The sequence below is a fragment of the Anopheles ziemanni genome, chromosome 2 (genome assembly GCF_943734765.1).
Source record: "Anopheles ziemanni chromosome 2, idAnoZiCoDA_A2_x.2, whole genome shotgun sequence".
Taxonomy (NCBI): Eukaryota; Metazoa; Arthropoda; class Insecta; order Diptera; family Culicidae; genus Anopheles; species Anopheles ziemanni.
Window position 1 is genome coordinate 25,929,245 of NC_080705.1, and position 20,273 is coordinate 25,949,517.

Consider the following 20,273-nt stretch of genomic DNA (forward strand, 5'->3'; position numbering starts at 1 on the left):
AAGCATTGCAATTAATAATTAGAAAAACTTGTATTAGGGCTACTCAACAGCAAGGTAAGATTAAATTCAAATTAATTGTGTACCAAGTTCGTACCTACGGTTACTTTCGAAACGCAACATTATTTTCCCAAGAACGGCTCCGTAAACTTCAGCTGTCTGAACTAATTACTCCAGGTAAATGGCACTTTCATGTTTCCCCATTATTGATAGATTGGTTAAAGCCTGTGTTGGCAAGGTCCTTCCTGCCACTATCTACCATGGCCATTGCTTTGGTTCTTACAATCCTCCCCCGTCATCTTTTTACTGACGCAATTCATCCAACAATCCTGAAAACAATGTCTTGCCTTTTGCCTTCCCGGTGGTGGCGAGATAGATAAAAGCTTTTCCGTGCCTCTTCCAAGCGGTGCCGAGTCAGCTAGAGTACCAGAGGACGATCTTTATAACACTCCATTGCTCTTAATCATCGCCATCGTCATCATCATCATCGACGCCACCAATGCCGGGTGGGAACTTCGGGAACGGTTGGATGTACAAAGGCGCGAACCATTCGAAGTGGTGGTTGGGAAAATGTCTTCCTGAGGTCCTTGCTTGCCGTTGATCTTTTCGCTCATCCGCTGACGCTGGGACGGAAACGGGGCTGGTGGACGGAAAGAAGTAAATTAAAGAGCAAAACGATGTGGAAATTTACTTGGCCCGCTTTTGGGAGCCTTCAGCTCGTATCGCCCGCAAAATGAAAGCAGGATCGCTTTGTGCTGACGCAGACTGTTGCTGGCTGTCTGGTACGGCTTAGAAATCTACCACTGTTAATAGTCGCAAAGAGGTGTGGAAGAAATTGGATTGTTAATGCCCCCACAGTACGTCGAACGCTTTTCCGGAGCTGTTCTTAAATCATTTTCATCCATTTCGAAAGGTAGAACGCCCCTTGGTGCGTTCTGTTTAGTTTATCATTTTAAATTCTACCAATTTTCTCCACATTTCAGGAAATGAGATAGAGTCTTTACCAAGCGTGTGTCGAAAGTGTGACTGCACGATTCGTACGAAAACGAGCACAGCCTCTCGTGCAAGTTCGTCTCGTAAAAGGTGCAAATGATGCTTTTCCCTCCGTTCCGTGGTGTCTGAGAAAAAAAAAGGTTTCTCGTTGGCTTTCCTTCGAACTTGACGGTTCTTTGCCAAGTAATCGGCTTTTGTCAATATTATTTTCGACTCCACACGAGAAGTTGAAGCTTATTTGGTTGCTCGTTGCCGGAAGGAGGGCATGATGAGTTCTTAGATATTTTTTTCCATTGGTCATATGCTCTGACTACGTGTTGTTACTGTTTGTACGACTGAAAAGGAAAAGTCTTTCGAACCTGGGGCAGAATATGGGAAAATGAATAGATAAACGAGATCAATTAGGTTAATTGAATGGTTCAGTTCGTGCACTGATTGATCTTACCAAACACAAAATGTTGATTTTCTGTTGATTAATGCTGTTTTTGTTTCGTTCAGCATAATATAACAATAAGATTGTTATTAAACTACTTAGAGCTTTTTATTTGTTTGTTTTCAACAGAACCGGTCCCGGATTTTTTCAACGATTTTCCGAATCGGCTACTCACACTTTTTCGAAAAATGTGTTTATTTCCTGGCAGTTGGCATGGCTGATACCCAACATCTCCATGCAAGTGTAATGAAGCAAATGTACGTTGAGCGGTTTGCTGCAATTATGCCAAGTTGCGTTGAGGTTTTCGAACGAGAACCCTTCGAACACCGAAGAACCTTCGGGAATCGTCTTCGTTTGATTAAATTGGAATGATTTCTCTGATGTGGTAACCGTGCACCGCATGCACTAATTGCTTTCAGGACCATCTCTTCCTGACGGTTCGAGAGATGTAAAGGTAGATATTAATTTAATTAAACATTGATCCGTTCCCGAGCCTCGGTACTGCTGAGATTATTGGCAATCACATGTGCCTGGTTTGATAGTGAATGCAATTTACTGCTTTTTTACTGGCCTCGAAAGCTGCTGAAGTGGGTTCAGCAGGGAGCTACAAATTTTCCTCCATTACAATGAGGCTCAGCAAAGTTTGTTGATGGAAGTTTAAGGCCCTGAGATTTTGACAAGTGTGCTATTCAAATCGATGGGGACAATTTCATGGAAATATCACCTTCCAGAGGCAGTTGCAATTTAATTTCAATTTCAAACTCCAACCGTCATTGCCAACGATCCGTTCGGTAGGCAACCAAACCGTGCGATGCCATTCATCTTTCTAAATAAAATTTATCGCCATAAAACCGCCACCATCCGGAACGTACTTCGCGATTTTTATTTGTTATTTACCGTCCTGGTTCTGGGCCGATGCTTGGAAACCACTTTCATCCAGCAACCCTCCCTTCCGCACACGCCCCGAATTCGGCCGATGGTGATGGAAAATTTATTTCGTTCGATTTTCATTTCTCTGCTCGACAAAGCGCGGGCGGCCAAAGCAGACGTCAATTGTGAGTTGTGACTGCGAAGGGGAAAGTGAAAAGTGTTTTGTCAGATTCACCGGAATGGTTGGTTTACTGCCCTGGTGATACGAATGTGATTTTAAGTCGTTTCGAAAACGCCAAACGGCTTTCGATGGAAGCCGTTTGCCCGGAGTGGTGAAAACTTCCGTGGGGAAAATGTAGCCGGAGTAAGAGGTGACAGCTTAGGGCGTAAACGTGACAATCTTATTTTATTGCCCTTCCACTTCACATGCTCCGTTTTAGCGGCTCGTTGGTTGGATTCATTCGCTTTTAGTGAGTATTATCGAATGCAAAAACTTTTAATGTACATGCCAATCGAAACGTAGCTAATATATCAACGTACTGATCGTAAATCATGGGGACCCTAAACAAATAAGGCTTATAATTTTGCACTTTTTATTTCAGTTAAACCATTTATTATCGTCCTTCAGATAATACTATGACAAACCAGTTACTTTAATCTAATAGTTCGGTTATATATTGTTTGACAAAACAAACAAATGAAATCTATGATGAGCTTCAGATGTATCATTTTTTTCTTGTTTTAATTCATGAAGAAAGATCGGGAATACTTTTTACAATTATCTTACTAAACAATAAAACAAAAATATTAAAATCTAGCTTGTCTAGTATCTCATCACACTAATTTTGCTGACGGCAGCGAAGTGTAATTTGATGATGAAAATCTTTGTTGATTGATTTTGTTTACGTTTTCTACGGCTTTTTGCCTCAAAACCCGCGTAATTGGTTTTTGTTTTGTTTTCAGTATCTACTGATACGATCCAAATTTATTCGTTATCCTCCAGTAGTCTCGAGGTCATGGTCGTTATCAGATTTTCTAATTCTTCACACAACCATTGTTCAAAAAATTTAGTTTTGTTTGTCTATGTACAAAATGGTTTATACGTTCTCATAATGCTCCAAAACGGGATTCGTCTTTTTCTACGGATGGTTTAACAGTACATTCCGTTTCACTTACCAGGTTGTTTCAATTTCGGAGAGTGCTATCATCATTTCAAATGATAAAAATAGCCAAAACATGGCAAAATTCTCTACCCATGGTGTTGTGCTTCCTACGAGTTTTCTACGAAGCCTAGATGCTCATCACATTAAAATGGTGTGAAAAAGGTGGAAAAAGAAATCACCATTGGATAGCATGTAAACCCGGGCAGGAGAATGTACAAAAAACAACGATTGTAGAAAAGGCCATTTCAGATTTGACCAACAATTGCAAACGAACGAAAACAAACAGCGTAAGCAGCATAAGGTCGGTAAGGTTCCATCGCAAACCTACGTCTGTTTACTGGACTATTTTTGAAGGTCCGTAAAAAAGCATTAGAAAGCAGAGGCTTGGCAACTTTTCTATTTCTCTATGTTAATTAGCATGGCAACTGCCAACTTATCAATGTTTTCTATGTACAAAAAACGTACTTTCCACACGGTAACGTGCAATCCAGTTGTGCCTATTAGGTTGGAGGTTAAAAAATGCTGTTTGCAGAATGAATCAAAGACCATCCATTTCATTATTTACGCAAACATGTTCATATTGAAAAATAATGCATCCTTAACACGCGATAAATTGCAAATTAAATATTTTAAAAAGTATAGGTAGATTTTTTGTTGCTGTTTTAATCACGTACACTGCGTGGGCGCTTTGTACAAATACTTTCAAGATTCAATTACGGTAAATTGACCGAATGACGTATCAGGACAGAACAAATAACGATTAATTTACGTAAATTACCCGCTAGGTAGAATACAAACAAAACGAAAAAATGTAGCACACATTTGCTCTTCCATGCTCACCATGTTTTTTTACATTTGGTTTTCCAATGCTTAATTTTTTTCACAATATCATTGCGTTTTAAATGAATGAAAAATGGTTTTGCGTGTAATTCCTTTCCACAAAGCTTGTTCGCTGTCTGTTGTTCAATCTCTTTTGATGCCGAGCTGGTGGCAAAACTCATTAAATATTGATATGCCGCATGACAAGCGAAATAGGTTCTCTAATATAACCCTTTTCGTGATCTGATATAAATTGTTTCCGGTTTTATTATTTTATTTATTCCTAGTGTCGGAAGAATCTATTCACTTATGTCAATGTCACTTATAAGAAGCACGTTCTTGAGCTTTTTTGGTGCCGTGTGTTCAATGCATTAAAATAACGCATTTTGAATAGCCTTCACGCCGCTTCTCATTAAATTTTCGTTTGTTTGTGATAAAATTGATTTGTACAGTAAAATGCTTCCTTTCCAAATAACTGGATCAATTGTGCAATGGTTCGTACCGGGAATACAATAAACATTTTGTAGTTGCATTCCCCCGCATTATTATTATGCATTACCCCAGCCTCACATCCAATTTGTACGTTTTTTATGGTTTCACAGCTTTCCGTTGCAGTAAAACTCTTTTACGTCCTTTGCACAAAATTTGCGCTATCTCCTGTGAGCATTAGGATTACTTCCGCTGATCCACCGAATCGTCCAACCAATAAAAATAAACACAACGAGAGTGCAAAAATGCAATAAATGATATCATGGGGAACATTACCGAGAACACAGCGCAGCACATCGGTCGCATGCTCCCGAGCTCCTACGCGGAAGCAAATCGTAAAATTAAATGTGCGCATCCTTTACGATTATATCATCCTTTTTTGTGCTTCCCGGACTCGAACGAAATCCAGTAGTAAAATGAAAAACCAACACCGACCACGCGGAGCGAGAACAGTGAAATGCAATCACAGTGGCTCCCGGTTCCGAGTGCCGGGCTATCGGAGGCCATTGGCCCGACAATGCGATTCCATCTCGTGCGGGGAATTGGGGAGGCACTTTTCCTCGTGACATCAGAGATCGTGACGGTGCAGTTGCGGTAGCGAAATCGCACCCAACTGCACTTGCACAGTTCGTCTTTGTAGGTTAAGTAACGGCTTCCGGACACAAGGGGAAACTGGACCACGCGAGGGTGGAGGTTGGTAACCTTGGCCCCTGTTTCCAGTTCCGACCGCTCGAGCGAGGTGTGTTTTATAACGGACCTTGAACTGGGGGAGGTGGAGGAAAAAAGCATAGTGGCGTAATTATGTTTGCCATTCGGTAGCGACGCTCGCGACGTCACGTCCACGTTTATGCTCTCGTCTCGAGCGAACGGTGGTTGTCTTACCGCTTCCCACGAGCTTACAGCGACGAACGGTCCGGTGTAATTTGTGCAACCTCGGTTGGGTTTTCCGCACTTTTTTCTCCCCTATGTCTGCCCATCCGTATCGGAAAAAGTGGGTAAAATGGCGGGTACTCCAGCCAACGGCACAAAGATGAGTAGTTATGTTTTGATTCGAGCATGGTTATAATTATGCATCGCCGTAACGTTACATGAGATGGAGATGTTATTATATGGATTTGAGTTGAAAAAGGAAAATCAATTTGTATTGCATTAATTTATCAAACATTTTCTGTATAAGAGGAATTACAAACATATAATTTTAATTGTACATTCCAGTTTCTACATTAATATCAACAAAACTTATGACTTATATTTTATTTATCAAAAGCGGAAAGCAACCAGTCGAGTAAAAGCGACATTGACATGTTTATCCTTTTTTCCTTCTGCTATAAACTAAATAATTTTTGCACAGCCAGCAAAGTACCCTTCTTTCAAAACCTCAAACAAGGCTTAATCGGTGCTTAGAAATGAGGGCCAGAAATTTAAATTTACACTTGCTCCTCGTTTTCCACCTTTTTTTTGTTTTAGTTTTATACTCCACAATAGCTTATGTTGGCTTCATGGAGTGAGATGTTTCGCTGTTCGAGCGAACCAGGTACGGTAGTGTCTGTCGTTTTTAGCACTGATAAAACATGGAAACCAAAGGATGAAATCGTCTCTCTTCCGGACGATATACATACGCCTGGTGGGACGCTTACCCAGGAAAAGCGAAAACCGAAAAAGGGATAATTCCCTAATGAGTGATAAAAAGCAGTACTTTATGCTTTGCTTGTTCGCCCGTGAGCAGGAAAACACAAAGCAGGAGGAACGAACGTAAGAGCCCCACCGGGTTTCGTCGATGGGTGGGTGGGGTTTGATGGTTGGCATAATAATGGGTGAAGTTTTACGGGAATTAATGCCACCGTTGCGGAGGGCGGTTGCTTACCGGCTGCTTCCTGGCTTTCTAATGCATTTGGGTTTTATTTTTTTCGATTTACTGTGTTTAAATACTTAAACTTTTCTGAAATGTAATTGAAAAGCAGTTTTTGTTAATTTAATTTTACCGTTTCTAGATAGTTTATATCCATTTTGCATATAAAAGGCTCGTAGGAGAACTGATTTTATTGTAAAATAAAAAAAAAGTATCCGTACAGCGGTTGTCTGGGTAATTAAAACATTTATTGGCGGATTTATTTGACGCACAAAAATCAATATTTATCAAATTGGATTTACCTTCATGGAAGGAAAATGGTAGAAACATGTATACGCGTGTGGAAAAACCATCGCAACCAATCCGCTATCCGTCATTCATCGTTATCGGAAATACGTTATGTCGATTATCACGGCCAATCGGTCCATTTGCTCGTTCTAGGAAAAATTTAAAAGGAATGGAAAGTGGCGTAAAACGCTAGGAATAAAATTAAAACCCGGACCGAGATAAAGCAAAAAAAACGTCAATAACTAGCAAGACTAATTTATTGAAATATGCTCATCTCCGTAAAGCTGCCATTCGCTTTCGATGTCGTCAGTGTCGTTGGCATCAGTCGAAATGGAAATGATAACTCTCCAGAGGGATCAATTGCTGCCCGTCCGTAGGGTTGACTGAATTTCGTTTATCCCGACGATTGGTAAAGTCACTCATAAAAAAAAAGAAATAAAGAATCAACAATATACGGTGAAGCGCTCGGGTAAATCGGTTAATGGAAAACCTTTTCGATGGAAAGTCAAACGAAAGTGTATTGTTTCATTTCCCAGGACTGCATCTGCAGCTTATTGCGATGCATCAAGTCGGTGCAACGATTCGAGCACCTGCAAATGCCAACACTTGCAGATTTTGACGCACTTCTCGACGCTCCGATGCATATTGCAGTGGTGACAATGCAGATTTTTCCGGAGGGAAAACTACGATCCCTTTCGAAGGGTGACTTTTTGTGAATGCCTCGGCAGAAGCGCTGATGATGAACGTCGTAGATATAGAAATACCGGGAACAAACACAAAATATAGACTCTACCGAGACTCCCTTTTCGAGCGCAGTATTGAAATGTTTATCATTGTCAACTGTGTGGCGTGAAGGTGCTGCGAAGCATACACCAGAAGCTTTCCCCGATTATGCAGCGTGATGATGGAAAAAGCTTATTTTCTACGATAGGGACGGTTCGTTGCCGAACTGTATTGGGGAAGCGTGAAAATTATTGCATTTTCGCATTACACACGCTTTGATGGCTTTGGAAATACTTTCTACGAAAAGACACTAGGCATCGCTTTCGTTTGAGTTAACAGCTACTCTAAATAGGATCTTTATGTATTTTTGCTGCAGCGATTTTTGAATGTTTTGATTTTTTTTATTTGTATAGTTTTGCCTCTATTCAATGGTAATTACCATAAGTTACAAGTTTTGTGCTTTAGTTGTTAATGATTGTTTTTTGGCATTTTGTTTATGATTTATGTTGATACTTCCAATATTTTATGCATTTCTCTTCTTTTCTGGTTTAATATTTAATGCTTATGTACATGAACGATACTAAGGACAGTCAGGTGATTTATATTGGCTATGTTCTGTTTTCTTTTTATGACTTAAATTATTTAAATATTAAAAATTATAATTCAACAAATTAAACTGCTTGGAAAGCATTGGTTTTTATCATTCTTCTTGGCTCGGTAGAACTCAAGGCATATAAAATCCTGGATTTAAAATAAGTTCCTTCTATATTGCAACTCGTTTTATGTACTCTACTGTGGTATAGCATCAGGACATCATATAATGCCGTCTCAGTATGTAAATGTCTTCGTAAGGATAAGAAAGGGTGTCCTTCCACATCCCTACGCCTTCGCCCATTCATTCCCGCCGAGTAAACTAATTAATGAAGATTTACCGACCAATTGAGTTCGGTTGCGATTGTTGCAGCAAACGCTGCAGTGTGCCATCTTTCGATCGTATCAGACGCGCCGGGGCATTATAGTCGGCTCGTTCACGGGTAGTGCATCTTAATTAAGTTAAACAAGAAGATGGGACGCCATCGCGCGGCCAGCAGATGTGAATGTTTAGCCGGCTGCAAGAAACTCGGACACTCGGAGATCTTGTTTCATCGCCATCGCCCGGTGATTCGGGGTGGCGTGTGAGATTGGCTTAAGGCTTTTCCTAGTCGTAGCTTCTGGCTGGCTGTGTACGCTCTCAGGAACGGCATGTAAAAGTGTTTTGCGTGCGAAGGGCGAAGTTTTCTTCGTCTTCTGCGTGACCACCATCTCCCGGCACTAGATTTGTGCCGGTGTCGTAAAGCTCTCGCAGATTGGATTTATTAAATCGTGTCCCTTCCCACGGGGCGCCCAGGCACTCCGGAGTGTGAAAAGGATGTGCGCTTCGGGGCTAGGCTTTCCTAGTCACTTTTCATCACCATATCCTAGGACTGGATTACCCGCATCGCATGGTAGTGGGCCTCGGAATGGGATTTCCTTGTTTCCTCGTCGACTGGGCCGTCGGGGGTGGTGCTGGTGGAGGCCCTTTCGAACCCGGGAAGAGTTGATTATAATCGGACCCGGGAGCGCAACGGCGTAAGAGCCGGCATAAGTGTGTGAACATGAGAACTCAACGGGTTCGGCGGGAAAATTGCTGTCCTCGGTTGGGTCCGCACGGTGTTTTGGCACTGAATCAAATTGATGGTCCAAATTGTGCGCTCGAACGTCATGTGAGGACTTCATCCGTTTTGCCGGCAGTGCCTTTGGAACGCTGACATCGGTCTTGAGAACGGTTTGGTTGTTGAGAGCAAACGTTCATTTCGATGACATGTAACGAAATTGCATGGTAATGTTTACTAGTGTGAAGTTTTCACGGAGCTAATCTAGCATCGCATAGTTTGCACTCGTCCGGTAATTGAAAACTACGCAATCAGCATCGATATGAAGGGAAAATGACTCATACTCATGGAAGAGTTATCTTATGTATCGAAAAACACTGTACGAACGTAGTCTCTTCTAACAAATTGTGTAATAATTTCATACGTATATTTTAAAGTGTATATAAACGTATATATAATATTTTAAATCGATACACTAATTTAATTGGAATTTAATGTTATGTTCATAACAGCAAGATTTACCTTTTTTCACTTTCAACTCGCTGAATCACTGACTCGTTTCAGCTCCCTACAAACGTTGCGAATTGAATAGCAAATTTAATTTTATATGATGAATTGCATCTTTCAAGAACCCTCTGCATGATGTTGGCTTTCCGTTGGATTTGTTTTGCTGTTGAATTAGTTTCCTTCAGCCATACCAACAATCATTTCCTGTGTTACGAAAAAGGAACAAAAATCACCATCGGCTTTGAGCAAAAACGTCCATTTTGAAAGTCAAGAAAATTTAGGAAATGGAAATGGATATTTATTCTCCCAAGCAAAAGGTGAAGCCGCAGCATGCGTAATGCCGTTTCCGAACTGGGCCAGCTACCCTTGTCCCTGTGGCGTTAATTAATTAGATTTTCCCGGTAATACTCTGGCTTCCAGCGTTTCCATTTTCCTCCAAGGGCGGAAAAGGTGTAACCACTGGTACTCAAAATTGCATCGCTGGAATTGTGAGCCAAACTGCCAGGAAGCTTGATTTTTCCGCTACCTTCAACCCCTCTCCCCCGCCGCTTTCCTCTCCCTTCCTCTTCCCCAGGCTTATTTTCGTTGTCACCGATCGTGTCGAAAATTTAAATCAGATACCTTCAATTAATTTCCTTTGCGAGTGCAGCGCGCACACCGCGCCATGCATTGCGACCCTTTTGGCGATGATTTGGGAAATTTAATTTGCTTCCGCCCACGCCACCCACGGCTCCCGCTTCGATCGGTACGAAGATAATGCCAGTCGTTGACTTTAACGTTGACCCATTTCGTCCAACAAATCCCACACCGTCCGATTGTTCCCGGATACATCGGATGACCTGGAACAAAGCAGTAGCATAATTAAAGGAGCGTCGAAATGCGATTAAACAAATTGCTCATTATGTACATTGGGCTGTGTTGGCAGGAGGAGGACGTGGGTGGGGAAACGAGGTGGGCACAATGGATGGGTCAGTGTCGGACAAAAGGGATAAATAAGGGGCTTTTGGCATGCGGGCTGCATAGATGGTATTTGCATTGACTCTAATTCGACAATGCACTTTAATCAATAAACCATGAATCATTGGCCGTTGATGATTTCGGGGCAGCCGTGGAATAAATTTTGAATCACTCCGAGCTGAATGATGTGCTATTAGCAGCTTTGCAGTGGAACCAGCACTCTTTGCCTAGATGGTTTAATTTGATTCTAATTGAGCCTGATTAATCTGTCTGTTGGGAAGCTGGACGATAAATTAGATCCGTTTCAAAAGGATCCTGCTAGGTTAAGTTTTCAATTATATGTTTTAGAGTTTATTTTTCGTAATGACCTTTAGTGTTCGTTAAACCTCGTATGTTCTCTCTGTCATCACTTTCAAATAGTTCAATTGTTTGTTTCTGTGCCTGTTACTAATAACTGTTGATTTGCTTGATGGTTTGTTTTTTCACATTAAAAATCTACCAAAAATCATAAAACCTATATGTTTGGCTCAACTTACACTTCTTGACAAAATTATGGAACATTGCTCGAAATAGTTTTTCAAAACATAGATTGAGTGAAAAGTTTCTCAGTTTTTGTGTTCTAATAAATATCAAAATAATTCTTTGTGTCGTTTAACTAGGCACTTTAGCTTTTTGCCAGAACTAAATAATTCTTGTTTTAAAATAAATCTCGGATTTTTATTATTCTTGAGTTTTTTTTGCAAAAGTGAAAAAAAATGGTAAACGAATATCACGAAGAATAATTCACTGTTCTTTCGATTTAAATACTTATTCATCTTATTTAAAAAGTGCTGTTCTCCGTAGCGTGTACAATGCTAGTGCTGATAAGATTATTATTGAAATCAAATGAATTAGATTTGCGGTGCCTGTTGCATACTGGCACTGTTCTTTTCCCAGCGGAACAGTCAATATTTCATCAGTAGGTTTTATCCTGCACTTTTCGAACGTCACGTAGAAACACCTGTCGATGATACTCTCCTTGGGCCCTGCCATCCTGCCGTTCCACCCTGAGCCAGCAACTGAAAGCGTCTTATGAAACTGCTAAGCTTCTAGCGCTTTCGATGCAATAAAAAACGAAAGATTTATGCTCCACTGCTCCAGTCCTTCGTTCGGTCGCGCAGAAGGAGAATGCTATTCAATTTGCCCTGCACAAATGCAAACGATGTGGGAATTCTCACGTATGTCGAAATGTCACCAGGCATCCCGGCGATGCCATTTGTTTTTGCACTCTACGCACCCAAGGGATACAATTGAACTTCTGTTATTTTTTCGTGCTCGTTCCGAAATTCCAACCCATCGGAATGCTTGATTTTGTGATCATTGATTTATTCGCCCTGGGGGTATTTTGGTGTAGGGCTTTTCCTTCAGCCAGCCGATAGTTCTTTGTGGTGCAGTGGGAAAAGTTCACCGAACGTCGTCGAGTGCATTTGTCGTCAGATTGTGGGTGGAATGTGTGTGAGTTTGTCGTTCGTACGCTCAGGCGAACGTCTTTGCGAAAGAGCGTTTTATTCGCGGGATTGGTTGGGATTGGCTCGGGAAAGACAAGTCGATACAGCAGAAACCGTGAACTAAGAAACTTGCATATCCAGGTAGAACAGGCTCAGCCAGGGTGCCGTGTATAGTTTTCTCTAGAAGGTGGCATTTGCAGACCCGAGGAATAGTGGGAAAATTAAATTTCTTTCAATCGAATCTTTCTACCATGTTTGCGTTTCCTTTTTTCAAATCTCATTTCACTTTCCCTACTGCATCTCGTGTTCTTCATGCTGTGTTCTTTTAATCAGCTTTTGCAGGTTTGCTTGATAACATTTCTTTTTTTTTAAATTCTTATAGTGAACAAAAGCGTTTTGCATCTTGCCCGATTATGTTCCGCAGACGGCGTTGCCTACGGGGCCCGAAATCCACTTGCTTTTGCCTGCGGTTTTTCCTAGCTTCATTTGATTGTATTTTGTGAAGTGGAAGAAATCTCCAGCAGCATCCTCTTTTTCGTTCTTTGGGTTTCCTTTCGCAGTATCTCTACTGTTTCCAGCGAACAAATTGATTCGACGTGTGCGATAGAGGAGAGTTAGAAAATGGAGCCTCTATTTTCCAAGGGTAGAATAGTTTTGAAGCTTTAACGAACAAAAGCGTAAGAAGAATTGTATTCCCTAGTCGTTGTTTCGACCGGGTACAATCTCTCCGATCCGTGTTAAGGAAAACTGGTTTTCTGCCGTTTGCATTTGCCTCCACCTTCGCTTGCAGGTGTCTGTTCTTTTGTGTTCGTAGTGGGAAAACTCTAAGTTGTGTTGCAGGACACTACGCAAAGTGAAAACCACAAATTCTTCGCCACCAACTCGCTCGGAATGGCAGGCTTGCGGTTGCATCTTTCGTGCATGTGCATTGAGCGCGTTGGATATGGACACGGATGCATCGGTGGATCCTAAGCCGCTTAAGCCATGCAAAGCCTTGCTCAGTCGGAGGAGCGTGTTTGCTTATCCATACGCTAAAGTTTATAAATAATTTATTTATTTAGTTACTTCTCGGTTCCGACATCGATGGGACGCCGTGGCTCCCTCGTCAAGTATCCGGACTATGCACAGACTGAAGATTTTGAATAGTTCTCGGCATGGATTATGCATGCGCCAATGCGTTTCATTTCATCGTTCTTCTCACCGAGGAGTGTTTGTTGCGAAAGAGGATGCCAAGCCGAGGGAACGGGACAAGGTGCATCAAGAAGAACATTTTGTAAAACTTTTCCCGACTACACTTTTCACCCGATCATTTATTTCTCTCTCTCTCCCTATCGTCAAGGTGCGAGAAAGAGCAATAAATTCCCAAAAAAGGCCCTTTGTTAGTTTCGTTGGGGTTCTGTACGTCGCGTGAGGACCTGCTGTTTGTTGTCATAAAAACCTTTAGTGTTGATCCCTGTTGTGCAAGTGCATGTATTTCGACCAGGCTCTGAGGTGATTTGTCTTTGAAACTCGTGCAGAAGCTCAGACAACTTGTGGCTGACTTTTATTTTCGCTCGTTTCCGAAGGTTCCGAAGGCATAGAGCAGGAAGTTGCTTACCTTACTCCGATTGTTGAATAAATTATCAATATTTTACACAATTTGTTCGGTCGGTGAAGCTGCTCAAAACTTTTGCTTTGGGAGCTTAAGTGGAGGTAATGAAGTGTGGTATATCCTTCTTAAGAGGTGATTGAAAGTCCTACCTCCGAAGAACTGTTGAACGTGGGCAAGAGGTATCCTGCAAATTCGAACATGGAGTTTCCAAACTTATAGTCAATATTTACCACAATGATGTTGATAATTGTGGCACCATTCGTGGATAATTTCGTTTAAAACGAGTGCCACCTTTTGAAACACTAATTAATAAAGAAGCCATTAAATAAGTGCCTTTAATTAAACTACACAATGGAATCTTCTGTTAATTAGTTTGCACGAGAACTATGGAAAACGCTCGTTCCGTTTCTTAAGATGTACCTTGCGGTTGCAGTTCTCGCTTGGTTTCACTACGGTGCAAAAAGGACATTTGCAGATGACTCCTGCATTTCGCATTTGCTGCAATCCTCAGGTGAATTACCATTATGCTTAACGACCTTCGGAGAAGACAATTTCCCCATTACCATTAATACGGAATGCGAAGGGAAATATTGGTTGGTGAAAGCTGCTCACCATACACGCTCCGGTGTTGAGAATGGTCCAAATTCACCAATCGTCCTTATGGGATCCGTTTTCGCTGACGCTGGAACGTGGTATACCGCTGATGCAGTTCGTTTAAAGTTTGTCTAATTATTCCCATCGCTCTGGTCGAAGTTGTTTGCTTCACGCCAAACAAACCAAACCGCGTCAGTTATGTTTCGCAGGTCTTTTTGTGGCTTTTATTATAAAAACCTTAATCCTTTATGTTCTACGACAAAGCTTGGAATGGAGAAACACGCCGGCCTGGAGAGAGCAAAACAAGAACGTACATTTTTAACACCATTTTTATTGCGCTACCACACACATGTTAATGGCGATCCTTCGACCTCACTGATGTCCGTTAATGGTTCGTGTCTGCTTTTTTTTTATCTCTTTCTCTCGGGTTCGCAGGGTCCACATGCGGCACACCAGTCCCAGCAGCAGCAACAGCGGCGCCATGCGGCCCCCGAGGACGACGATCCGATAGTGGACGCGGAGGAGATCGACACCAACTCGAACAACTTCGGCGACCCCGGCGGCTACGGGGGTGGTGGCGACAGTTCAATGCCCCGCACGTACCGGCCGCAGGAGCTGAAGAAGTGGCGGGTGGCGCCAACGGTCGCGGAAAATTACGGTCGACCCGGCGAAATGGGTAAGTTTATCCTACTCCCACCGGGCATTGTGTGTCCGCTCCCGTGTGTTTGTTGTGTCGGTCGGACGGACAAGTGGACAATTCTCGCCCTCCCAGTGGCGCGCCGAGGGGATTATGGTGACATTTGGGGGCCGGCAAGAGCGCGCCTAGGCGATGGCTTGTGAATGAGTAAGCTTAACTTTTTCCCAAATCCCTGCAGACCACCGACCCGGGTCGGCAAGTTTGTTGACGGTTTCGGTTCGGGTGGTGAGGTTTTCACCGTTCTTTTCTTCTTCTTTTCACGCCTTTCATTGCCTTACATTACTTTAAATCGTGTTGCGTTTTGGTGGGAAATGTTAGTTATAGTTTTACGTCTTTTATTTTAAACAATTGGTAAATTTAAATTTAATTCCAGTTTTATCGTTTTCATTCCTTTTTTAAGGATCCTCTCAACGATGTGATGTAACTAATCAATTTCCCTTTTAATGAAAAATAATGGAAACCATTGAAATCGTTTACAGTAAAATAAAATTGTGAAAGTTGTTCGGGGATTGATCGCGCTCCATCATGCCCTCGGCTAACGTACGCGATATTTCATTCCATGGTCCGTTGATAGATCATTTCATGGGCAGTAGCTTTACTACTTCAGCTGGAAAGAAAATTGTCTCCCAAAGTTCACCGCTCGGTAGCGAACGAGGCGCAAAAGCCCCAAAACATTCCGAAAAGGGCATGTGGTCGCAAATTCGCAGAACATGTCTCGATACTTTTCCACCCGATTCGCGCAGATTTTTCAACGTTTTACAAAAAAGCATCCGAACCAACAACCCAAGCATCCCTCCTGAAGTAGTACTCCGACGCCCCGGAAAACCCGAGACGTCAGCCACACACACAGCGTCGGACGTTGACTGTTGCGATGGTGGTCAAAAGTTTTCCCATTAATTTCGCTCTTCCACGCACACCCACACACATACACACACACCTACTATGTCCGTATCGTCGGGTGGTTCGGTCGTGTTGCTGCCGCCTGTTGAACGACCGCCAGAGACTCGACCGTCTGTCCTTCACCGCGAAAGCATTCACTGCCTCCGACCAATAATGGGACTCGGTGCTAATTTACGAAAGGACGATCCAAAGTGTGGCCACCGTTTCGATGTTTAACGGAAGTAACGCAGGGAAACAGGCCCTGATGGTGAATGGTCGGTGTTCTGTGTTCCGTGAAAAATGAGTTTTCCGCGTGATACGTGAGTCACGGGGGGTGTCACGGGAGGGGTGAAAAAATTGATAATAAAACTGCTCAATTTATCGACATTTTAATAAGCGATCCATGGAGGTTGTGTTTTTATTTTCGTGCGAATATCAATTTTACCTAATTGAGATTTTTGAGATTATGTTTTTACTTTACGTTTGACGACAAGTTTGTTGATTGTTACATGCCTGTTACATCCTTTTTTGACATTATGTTTTCAAATAATATCAAACAATTTTTTTGCAACAGAAAATATGCTTTAATTATATTTTTTTTAGATGGTTTTATTGCAGACGTAAACAACCGAAAAGGCTGCGTACATTCTTTTTAAAATTCATTAAGCACGTTACGTGCGGGTCGTACGCGTTAGATTTTATTACCACAATGTGTGGCACGGCAAAGTTTATCATGATCAGATTAATGTGGATAAAACAGTGATCCAGCTTTTTACAAGCCTTGGCTAATTAACATTCCCGTCTAAGAACCGGACGGGGTGAACCAGAACCTAATCACCCGGGAACCTTCTACGATACAACTCAACGCAAAGTTTATTTAATAGCATATATTTTCAATTTATTATCCTCCAGGGACACCCCCCTCCTCATGTGTAGAAGGCAACACGTTAAGATGCGCTTTGTCAAGAGTTGTTCCGCGTTTCTTGGTACGGAGCCGGTTGGTTCGGGGAGCCTCCGGATTCCTGCAGGGAAACATCATCCAGCGTCGTGCATTACGCTACGTGTGAAGTGATAAAGTTATCATAATTTTATGAGCGTATGGCGCGTGAAGTGAAGGAAGAGGAACATGACTCTGTCCCTTTACCGATTTCCTGCCACATATGCCACGAGCGCGACCCTCCAAAGCCGTTGGCAAATTTGCCAGGATTACGTGCAAATACGCCTCGTCGTCTTAAGCTAGGGAATTAACGAACGTGCCTCGCTTTCCGCCCCCCATATTCCGGTGTCGGAGTAGAGATAATGAATTTTCACACGCTGTGCACTTCGAGCTTCACCGACGGAGAGGTGTATCGCCAATGGACTAACTTGTTTAGTCGAAACAGGGTGAAATTTGCCCGAAGACATCCAACGAATTCCTTCAGCTTGTACACAAAATTCCGGTGGTTTGTTCTACGAAATAACGTCTTCAGAAACTTTGGGTTACGGGCTCATGCACAATATTTCTCCCATCAGCATAGGAATTCAATTAAATGGAATCATTTTCCAATCGAATATGACGAAAAAGCAGATGTCTAAACAGATCATGTGATGTGGGAAACAATAACGACATTGTTTGAAAACAATATAATTTTTTTTTTATCTGGACCAATTTGCCACACATACTTAGTCTCGTTATTCGTGTCAGATGCCCTTCTGCTGCTTATCTACGCCAGAGGTCCAGATCGTAAAATATTAAATCACCACTTTTGTACAATTTTTTTTTACTGCTGTTGCTTGAAGGACAGCAGATTGATTAAAAGGATAATTTATCACTAACACGATTCCGGTGAGCATTTGAACATAACCGCCTCTTTCCACCGTAGCGGAAAACGGGCGAGCTCGTGTGAAGGCGTCCCGTCATGACGTGGGATTTTCTGGAGCAACAAAACCATCCTGGCAGATGCAGAAAATCAGTGATTCTCAAAGCGTTCGCCAACAGTGTACATTTTTCATTTTTGCAAAAAAAAAAAAATTGTCCCGCTCTTAGTGATTAGTGGAATATTTTTATTTTATTTCTACATAAGTGTTGCAAAACGACTAAGTTTGAATTGTTAAGAAATAGATAAGTGTACGTCATCTGTGAAGAAAATTTGGAAATCATTACTTTTCAATTCTGTAGGTTGGTCCTCAGAGTCGAATAGTTACATTTTCAAAAAAATTACCTTTGATTCGTCACTCCTAGATTGTTGTGATTCTTTCTTATTTCTATTCCAAAAAAGTTTTGTGCATTAATACAAAGAGTTTTCAATTATTCATATTGTAATATTCTATTTTTTCAAAGCGTTATGCTAGGGGAGCACACACTTAAACTGATTGAGAACCACTGTCCTAACCAATCGTTTTGCTTTCGTTTCCTTTCTGACGGTTCATCTCGTCTCGTCGAGCTTTTCCAACGTGCCAGCACTTCGGGAAAAAGGAAGCTAAGAAAAACCAAAATTCTGGAATAAAATCAGAATACATGCAGTGCAGTGTACCAGCTACGAGGATCGGAACGGTTTTGTTCTCCACATTTTGCCCTTTTTTTCTCAAAGCTGCTTTGCTGTTCCGGAAGCTAAAATCAACATTTACCACAAACCGGTCCCCCCCCCTTTCTCCCCCAGCCACCAACGGATTTTCCTTTCTTCCTTCTTCACTTTCCCACCGATTGAAAGAACATCGGTGCCAACAACGGGAGAAATTAATCCTATCCTCTAGCGCCCTCGTTCTTGTGCAGCCACCGTCGTTGGTTTTATTCGATCGTACCAAAATGTCATTAATCACTCTTCCTCCGGTGGAGAGTTGGTGGTTTGTCCGCCTTTTCCTTCCCCCAAGGACCGAAGGAAACGTTCTAAAGTTGGGGCTGGTGGCTACATGGGAAAGATTGAAAGAATAAAGTGGAGTGGAAGGAAAAACCCCCATCGCAGGGTAAGGCCAAAGGTACTACACAACATGCTTCGGCACCTTTCGCTCACCGGCGGAACGAGTGAGGAAAGAAAACATAACCTTAATTTAAATCAAGAGTTTTCCCTACCTTTAACCTCGGTGCCGCCCCGCCGTTTGTCGCTTTTCCAATTCGTTACGAGAGTGTCGATTTTCATTCTGTGTTGGCATTTTTCCCTCCTGTTTTTTTACTAACGATCTATTCTTATTTGTTCTGCTCCTCCCTCCCCCCCACACAGGTAAGCCGGTGAAAATCCCGTCCAGCCAGCAGGAGCTGATGAAGGAAAAGTTCAAAGAAAATCAATTCAATCTCCTCGCCAGTGACATGATCTGGCTGAATCGATCCCTCACCGATGTGCGCCATCACGAGTAAGTATGCTTCCCATTGTAGACAAAAAGAAAGAAAGAAACAATGGCAGCTCTGCGAACGCTCCATCAACTCCCCGGAGTTACTTTAATGCCGTTCATTTGTCATCGGAAATTACTTTAAGCTGGAAATATTCTGTTTTTTTTTTCTTCTCTCTCCTCTTTTGTTTGCTCCTCTCCGAACAATTTCCCTGCCGCAATGTAATGGATAACCTCGGGGCTGATTTCGTGCACCATTAACCGGTTCGATGGTGATTTTATTCATTAATCTTGCGAGATCTATGAACGTGCTTTGTAATTGTCTGGGCTGCAATGGGCGATTTGCGGAAACTTTTACCGATCGAACCCGCAAGATGTGGCCGTGTTTCGGTGGGCATTAAAGAAATTGGGATTATTTCTCCGCGCCAACCGGCTGCTTGTGCATCATCCGCTTTTTAACTTGTTCAAACAATTTAAAAGTGGCGAAATTGTGACATTTTATGTAGTAGGTGAACCAAAGACCATTTTAAACAAAATAGGTCTCTCACGATTATTTTATGTCGTAGTAGATTAATCAAGAAATTGAAGAAATGTACATCTTCTAAAAGACTTTTTCTTTTTCTGATAGCAATGTCTTCAGTAAATTCACATATTACTTTTGTAAGTGTATCTAATCTTGGCATGATACTATTTTCTAATGCATTTGATTCTATTTTTTCAAAATAAAGTTTTCTTTAATTAGAACAATTGATCCATAACCTAGATTCGCTTTGCTTCAACTAAATTCTCACATGCGGAAACATTTATTTTCAATTTAGTTGCTAAATACAAATTCGCCATCTTGCTTACCTCCATTCCCAGGATTTGACATACACGCCCGCATATGCCGACCGTTGTCAACCCGGCACAAATAGGCATACTAGCGCACATGCACATACAGCACAGGGTACAGAAGCAATTGCCTCCGTTTGTTGCGCACGCCGAGGGTTTTTGCGACTTGGGA

The 20,273-nt window shown here is 42.0% G+C and overlaps 1 protein-coding gene across 2 annotated transcripts in view; it reads left to right on the forward strand.

Annotated features, from left to right (window-relative positions):
- The window catches only part of LOC131282723 (polypeptide N-acetylgalactosaminyltransferase 5), a 47,023-nt gene that overhangs the window by 14,575 nt on the left and 12,175 nt on the right, over window positions 1-20,273 (forward strand). For both annotated transcript variants that reach the window (XM_058312256.1, XM_058312257.1), the window contains exons 2-3: window positions 14,827-15,067; window positions 19,165-19,294. In XM_058312256.1, the coding sequence (XP_058168239.1) occupies window positions 14,827-15,067; window positions 19,165-19,294 (371 nt within the window). The remainder of the gene's footprint in view (window positions 1-14,826; window positions 15,068-19,164; window positions 19,295-20,273) is intronic.